This window comes from Branchiostoma floridae, chromosome 1 (assembly GCF_000003815.2).
Source record: "Branchiostoma floridae strain S238N-H82 chromosome 1, Bfl_VNyyK, whole genome shotgun sequence".
NCBI lineage: Eukaryota > Metazoa > Chordata > Leptocardii > Amphioxiformes > Branchiostomatidae > Branchiostoma > Branchiostoma floridae.
Genome location: NC_049979.1, coordinates 18,479,241 through 18,487,366, shown reverse-complemented (window position 1 = coordinate 18,487,366; position 8,126 = coordinate 18,479,241). Strand labels below are relative to the sequence as shown.

At 36.6% G+C, this 8,126-nt stretch overlaps 1 protein-coding gene across 4 annotated transcripts in view; it reads left to right on the top strand.

Moving 5' to 3' along the window:
• LOC118426326 (serine/threonine-protein phosphatase PP1-beta catalytic subunit-like) overlaps nt 1-8,126 on the top strand; it is a 25,286-nt gene that overhangs the window by 3,735 nt on the left and 13,425 nt on the right. For 2 of the 4 annotated variants that reach the window (XM_035835647.1, XM_035835639.1), the window contains exon 2: nt 760-1,023. In XM_035835647.1, coding sequence (XP_035691540.1) covers nt 760-1,023 — 264 coding nt within the window. Of the gene's footprint in view, nt 1-94; nt 323-759; nt 1,024-8,126 lie in introns of those variants that run through there. The other 2 variants (XM_035835663.1, XM_035835653.1) reach the window with 2 other exon arrangements.

The window sequence follows — 8,126 nt, the reverse complement described above, 5'->3', positions numbered from 1 at the left end:
AGGAGCCCGGTAGAATACGGATGGTACCCAGGCTAGTCATTACTTTCTTAAGTCCGGGGATGTCGTCTTTAGAAGAAGGTTTTTATCCTCTAATTTTTCTAAATTAGACAAGTAAAAAGATCAATTGAAACCTTAAATAAACTGGGGTGTGTCTCCCAAAGGCAACATTTGTTTGCATGTTGTTATATGAGGATGTACCTTCTGGGGATTCAACATATTAGAGGTGCCCTTTACTTTCAATTCATTGCTTTTTATCATGTCCTTGATTGCATTGCATTAAGATGCCTTTTAGGACCCAGGACAAACAAATAAGAACAGAAAGGTAAGGCCTAGGAAAAATGTTCTGAAAAAATTAGTGTTGGTAACGTGTTACATAGCATAAAATATTCTCATTTTTTAATTTTTATTTACTTTTTGCCAATAAGCGATTTAACAATTTAAAAATAAAATGCACTGGCATTTTCAACAACATATTGTAATCACACAAACACAAGTTTAATCATATTATAATAAATTACCCCAAAAAGGCTAGCTTTGACAATTTTTACTATGATCAAAAAGGTAACCAAAAAACACAACATTTTTTTGCTTTAAATTTGGCTAACCTTTTAAGATAAGCAATTGTCTTTACTTTTTATTGTAATCAATATTTGAGTTGCCTTTCAACCCATGTCAATAAATATATGTCATAACCTATTATCTAATGTTATCCACTAACAGTAACAGTTGGTTTGTTGATTTGAGTATAACCCTATGCAGCCATTTCTCACCCCATATTCAGCACTTTCCCAGGTGACATCCATGGCCAGTACACCGATCTCCTCCAACTGTTCGAGTACGGAGGTTTCCCGCCTGAGGCCAACTACCTGTTCCTCGGGGATTACGTAGACCGTGGAAAACAGTCTTTGGAAACCATCTGCTTGTTGCTAGCGTACAAGATCAAGTACCCCGAGAATTTCGTCTTCTTGAGAGAAAACCACAAGGATGCAAGTATCAACTGGATAAACGGATTCTATGATGAATGTGGGTACCGATATATCGTCTTTTATAAAAGGATTGCACTGTATCTGAAATTTTATGTGCTGTCATATTTTGTAAAATGACGTTACCAGCAAGTACCATAACAACATAAAGGGTCTGAGAGTCAGTGATTGAGCAGAGATTTTGTGCTGCTTCAAACATACTGTAGGTGTTGATGGTGGCCCGGGTACTTACCCCAGTAAGTAAGTGCTCCCTATGTAGGATTTGTTCCAGCTGTACCCTTGACATGTGCTCCAGGTTTGAAGTGTCCCCTCATCACCGCTGGAATCTGCTGAGGACCACTTTTAACAAGCAGTTTTGTTTCATTAATACACTCAGAAACAGAGGTTGATACCATAGAGTTGTCAACAGGTTCAATCAGACGCTTGTTTTGTGGTATAACTTAAAGCTTTAGTAAATAGAAAACAAAATCATTGAAAGCATTTTGAACATATTTTATACCTTGTCTTGAAATGTAATTGTATAGTCTTTTATTAATATGGTGTCCTTGTTTAAAGTTACTGATAAACAAATGAATTCCACAAAACCTTGACAGAAATGTCCTAGCTATAAGAAATATTATCATCATATCTTCATTATGATACAAATCATGTACAATATGTATAAACATTGAGTTATAAAGTTGTTATATACACTGCAGTGTATTATATAAAGGATAGAGACTTTCTCTACTGCTTCTGTCTATCCTCAAACAGGTAAATGGCGATTCAACATCGAGTTCCACAATCAGTTCAGCTCAGCTGCTAATGATGAGGTGGTGGATGTGACAGCATAGATAAAAAAGATGTGTGCAGACTGATTCAACTGTCTCTCCATTCTGCCATTGTGGATCAGAAGATCTTCTGTTGTCATGGAGGTTTGTTATGCTCAATAACATTGTCTTCTGTCAGAGTTTTGAAAAAAAAAGAAAAATTATTGAGAACTGAGGTTTATATAGTACTTTGTCCATGCATTTATAGTATAGATCTTACGGTTAATACTCCTACTCTACCCCTGCTCCCACAAATCTGATGCACTATGTACAGATGTGGGGGGGACAATTCAGGACAACTTGGTACCAGCAATGTCTGGAATCTAACCCATGTGTGACAGAGCCAGGATGGGAGCAGCTCCTCCGCACTCCCGGGTCAGAAACATTTCTAGCATGCTCCTGAGTCAGGCAGGTCAGGCAATTTGCATGACACAGTTTAGTGCATATTGCCATGATGCTATTCAGGAGATACATTGTTAGAACTACTATTAATGTAAAGGTAGTGAGCTTTGGTTTTTGTACCATGTACTTTCTCTTTTATGACATTTAATTCCAACCTTTTCTAGCCTTAGTTTATTTTAAGGCAGGCCTGTGTAAGAAAGATAGACCGGCCTTAGTCAGATCTGCTTTTGGCATTATAGCCTCACAAGGGACATCAGCAAGCAGACTATGATGGATGAGAATGTTCATTCTGTGAGCTTGTAATTGGTAGAATAATTCATCCTCTTACTAGGTCACAAACATAATACTAGTACATTTACACAGGAACCCAGCTCCACACCTACAGCGCACAAATGTACCAATGTGCCTGTTAAATCCATAATTCACTGCTTGAGTTGGAGGTTATTACTATGTTAGTTGAGAGGGCAGGTTGGCCAGTACTTGTGCATCACAAACTGCAGGTACCTGATGGATGGGAGGATGTTTATGGCTGTTGAAGTGTAAGATTAAGACAGCCAAGTGCACCTGGGTATGCACAAAAATCAATACTTGGAGTGTAAGATACACTGTACAATTATAGAACTGGTTACTGTAAATGCATTTAAGCTTGCGTGGATTTAATTTCGCGGTAGCGGGAAAATGGACTTTTCGCGGTGGTTTTAATTTCGCGGTAGCACCATGCACTGTAGTCTCTTACTGTTATGGAAAAATGTTCGCGGTGGATTTAAATTCGCGGTGAAGTGGTCGCCGCGAAAACCGCGAATATTAATCCACCGCGAACATTTCTGCATTTACAGTATCTCTGGCTCCGAAATTGTCCTGCAGGTTTTGTACTTAAACATTAACATTGATATCATAAGAAAGTATCAGAAGAAGTCATAAAACTTCATCCAGCTCAGACATAAATTCTACAAGGTATTCATCTTAGATGATGGCTCAGGCTTGAACAGTCATGGAGAATTTCACTAAACTGCCAGGCATATTGAACCTAGCACATCCAGTGGCTGGTACACAGTGGTAATGGGTATAATGTGGTGAGAGTGATTACTGATAAAGGGTGGACATGGTTAGAAGACTTGCAGCTGAGCACCATAAATAATGCATTGATTAGACAGGTGTCATAGGGGATCTGTTCAGTGTCCTGGATAGATATAGGGTAAATACATTTAAGTTTGCGGGCATTTAATTTCGCGTTAGCGGGAAAGTGGAGAGTTCGCTGTGGTTTTAAGTTCGTGGTAGTGGCATACACGGTAAGACTGCCTTGCGAAAACCGCGAACATAAAACCACCGCAAACATTTCTGCATTTACAGTATTTCATTCAGAAACTAGAGTTCTGTGACCTTATACCTCCATGAGATATTTAGAGCTTTTGTAGATGTTATGTAAATGACATACACATTTACATGATGTATGCATGATGATGTTCATCATTGATTAGCTTACACATGTAACAAATAAAAAAATCTAATTATTAATCATTCAATGCTTTTGGCATTTTTGCATTAATTCTGCAAATTAGTTCCTTGTTTGCATGTTTGGTATCTGTTTATGTCGGCCATCATCGATCAACCTGCGTACACGACAGGGTAATACCACCAGTCATGAATTACATGTGTAACATTCTTTGTTATGGAAGTCCAGTCCAGTTATGGAAAACAAGGGAATTATATAAGTTCCTCATTCATTATACAAATTAAGTCCCATTTGCATAACATGCATATTATTGTGTACTTCTTTGCCTAAGCTACAATGTACCTGCATGCCCAAAATAATGGCATCAAAAATCTGTTGTTCCTTTCTTCAGTTAGCCTCTTTGGAATGTTTTGACAAAAACGCCCATGCAGTTCCAAAATTTAATGTTAGGAGGCTGGAACTTGCCCACCTGGTCATGACGTCAAAGCTACCTGCCAGCTGAATGTCAAGGCTGCATCATGTCCGGGACAAGAGATACATTGGAAAAACTGCCGTGATAGAATATTCTCATGAATTATGCAAATGACCTCCTAATTTTCATAATTTCTATTTCATTTTGTACATTTTTGTCAAAACTACACAAATATAGAAAAATCATGAAAATCCTTTATCTTGTGTTATTGTCTTTGGTGGAATTTTTATTTATTACAAAAATGCCCCTGCAATTCCAAACTTAGTCACTAGGGGGCCCAAACTTACGTCACTTCTTCCTGATCCAAGAGCTACGCCTGTTTTCCAGAATGCTTTCACAACACTGATTTTTACATGTTCTGACTGCACTTCATTTTGAAACCACAGATTGGGCCTAGGAAAAGAAGTTGTGTTTCCTGTTTCAGTCCTGAAAAAATTAGGGTCAGTAGGAAGGGGTTATATATTTTTTTTTGTACAATGTATTTCTTTTTTAGGCTGTTCAAAACTCTAGTGATCAAGACATATTACAATACAGTTGAACGAAGTAAACTGAAATGCATGAGAACACTAAGTCTTGTCTTTCAACATCAAACTTTTATTTTGTGCATAATAGATAGATTTATTCTTCTTTAGATTGGACAAGCAGTGTTTTTACTTGAATAGGAAGCAAGTAAAATAAAGTAGATTACTGAAACTATGTGACTCCACTGCCCACCCCAAAAAAGTCTAGGGTCATCAGGTTTTTCTAGGGTAGGTAGGGAAACAGGAATACAACATTTTTTGTCTAGATCTTGCTTTAGCCTGGTATCCAGCCGTATTATAGCTCCCGAGTCTCTTCTGTCCTCTTTGCAAATACTTGTATTTGTGTGCAGGGCATAGCATGGCTTAATCATGTCTTTGCTTAGATCTAATGTACATATAAAGAAAGAAAATGTTCATAGTTGTCCAGTATCATTCCTGACAAACCATGTGCCGTAATGTATACACTGAGTGACACAAAAGATACAAATGAGGCTAGGGCTGCTCCTGCAGGCATGCCACACCCACTCCCGCCCCCACTTTCACCCACACATTATAATTAGGTGGTCCAAAGAACCAAAGGAGGATAATTGAAAAGGAGGAAAACTGATACTGGTAGTAACAGGTGCTGTTCCCATGAGCAGGCAGTGATAGTGATTGTTCACTTGAAGTTTATGTTATTTATGATGGCTCGTCAAACTGCTATGGTCATTTTTTTTTTCAGATCCAGAGGCCATGAGAGAAGAAGGCGAGGTACTGAGTATTTTTGGCCTGAATTCTGGGTGACCTGTCACAGCTCCAAGAACCGGCTTGCCTGGCAAGAGCAATGAGTAAACACACATGTAGATGAAAAATAGTACATGAGTGATTGGTTTAATGTTTGAATTCTAGAGATACCTCTGTATGCATTTGGGCCAACAGGTCAACCATGGACCAGATAACTTGCATAGCTGCTACAACATGGTAGATAAGTCCTATAAACATGAGACCAATTAAGCCAAGAAGATGCTTGGAATTTTTTATATTTTCTTATCAATATTCTTTTGATAGTCAAAGTAACTTATGTCAGCAGATTATTTCTAATTTGTCTAATGTGCAAGGTAACTGAATAATTATAATTATAATTATAATTATAATAATAAATATAATTAATTATAATATAATTGTGAATAATTATAATTAATTATAATTTGGACCACCTAATTATAATACTTCTCAGCAGCAGTAAGTTACAATCAGTCCTAGCAATATGCTCAGATTTTCATGTCAATGAGTACCTAGCTTCGGTTAAGTCCATCCCTCGGATAGAACGTTAAATGGAGGTCCCATGTTTGGGAAAGCCACACCTCATATCAAGCACATCAAGGAACCCACCACACTTATAAAAAAAGAGAAGTGGTCCTTCTCAGTGTGAGTGGATCAAACCTTACAGTCTGGTCTAACATCTTGAAAAGGTGATAGGCACCTGTCAATCCTTCCACAATTAATTAAATCTGTTTTGCCATAAGCTAATGCCAAAGATTTCATGTTCTGGCTAACTTATTGAAAAATCTCTGTGAAAGGCAGTAGCTATTGATAAGGTATGGCCCTTTTCATTTGTGTGTCGTTGGCAGGGCATTATCATAAATATGCAGAGCCAATCAGCTTAAACTTACAAATGTAAAGCTGGAAAATGCTTAGAAACAAATCAAAGCTATAACATATGTATTGTTATAAGTAGAACATTAATCTGCATGTGATGCAACATTATTGTATTTTTGAAATTTTGATAAATACATTACATGTATGTCTTTATTCAAATTTCATCTGCAAGGAAAGAGAAGATCTTAATTCTTTTATCTTACTTTTATGACTAGTGAAATTTTGTACACATTTGCTGCAAACAATAAAGCAAATATTAAAGCTGAGACTGCTGGAGACATTTTTGGGGTGTAATTAATTTGCATACTTAAATGGTTGTGTTAGTAAAACTAAAAGTTAGTAAAAGTCATAATAAAAACACAGTAAGGCACTATCTTGTCTTGGGAAGCAGGTGGTCTACATGAAATGAATGTCAGACTTCCATTTTGCAGAAATAAGAAAACTCTTTTTAAAAGGCTATCTATTAGCATAAATGAGGGACTTATGATATGATATCAAATGCGTAGCTAGGGGCCACACCCCAGATTTACATTGGTAATTACATTATCTACTCACTATACTCAGGTTTCAAGGTTCAAGGCTCTTAAGAAAATATTGAGTGTCTAATAAATATTACTGGTTGTACAAGTATCTTTTAACATTGACTATTGATATATCTCACTATAAACTACATCACAGATAATGATCATAAGGATGATTAAAGAGATTCATCAGTCTTCAAATCAAGCAAACAGGTGCAACCCATGGAATGTAAGCTTGTTAATAGGCGGAAGTTATTTCTCTAATAATCTTAATGTCCAGCGACTGCTAAAGTATGTACAGTGTCATATTCATCAGGACTTTTTAGAAGTTGCAGTTGAATGAGTTTTAAGTGATAACATAGGATTTAATTTTTGATGTAGTCACAAACTAGAGATCAGCAACTTCAAGTAAATGCTAGTAGATTTTACACACATTACTTGCTCATTTGCATGATTTATGCATGAAAATGCTCAAGTAACATGCATGACACAATTACTGTAAATGCAGAAATGTTCGCGGTGGATTAATGTTCGCGGTTTTCGCGGTGACCACTTCACCGCGAATTTAAAACCACCGCGAAAATTTTTCTATTATGATATAAGATTGCAGTCTATGGTGTTACCGCGAAATGAAATCCACCGCGAAAAGTCCCTTTTACCGCTACCGCGAAATTAAATCCCCGCGAACTTAAATACATTTACAGTATACATTTTTCCATAATTATGCAAATCAGTTCCTCATTTGCATGTTTGGTATCAGTTCATGTGCCACCTATCATGAATTACACGTGGTGCAGTTATGGAAACACTCAAATTATAACGTTACAATTCCCTCATCAATTATGCAAATTTTAATGTAACAAGGACTTTTAAGTCTTACTTTGTAGGTGTGGACTTTCAAGTCTTACTTTGTAGCCTAGGTGTGGCAAAGCTACCTACATGCCCAAAATGATGAAACCCATTGTTCACAGAAAGACACACACAAAGGCTAGTGAAAATATAACAATAATAATAATAATTTATGTGAGATAGCTTAATTCAGAGCTTGTAATTGAATGGATTGACTTTTGTCAAAACTTTTGATATGTTTGAAAGTAAAACAAAATTTTGTTGTTTTGCATATAAACTGATTTATATCAATGGTTTTAATCAATGATAAAGTTCATGCTATGATGAAATGTGGCACAAAAATAACTTTCAGCACTTTCCCTGTTGGAACAAAACAATATTTCCATTTTTCATAGAATACCTCCATGGAAGCACCAGCTGACCAGAGATGAAATAGAGTGTCTAAATGGAAACATCAGGACTCTTTATTTATAATCTA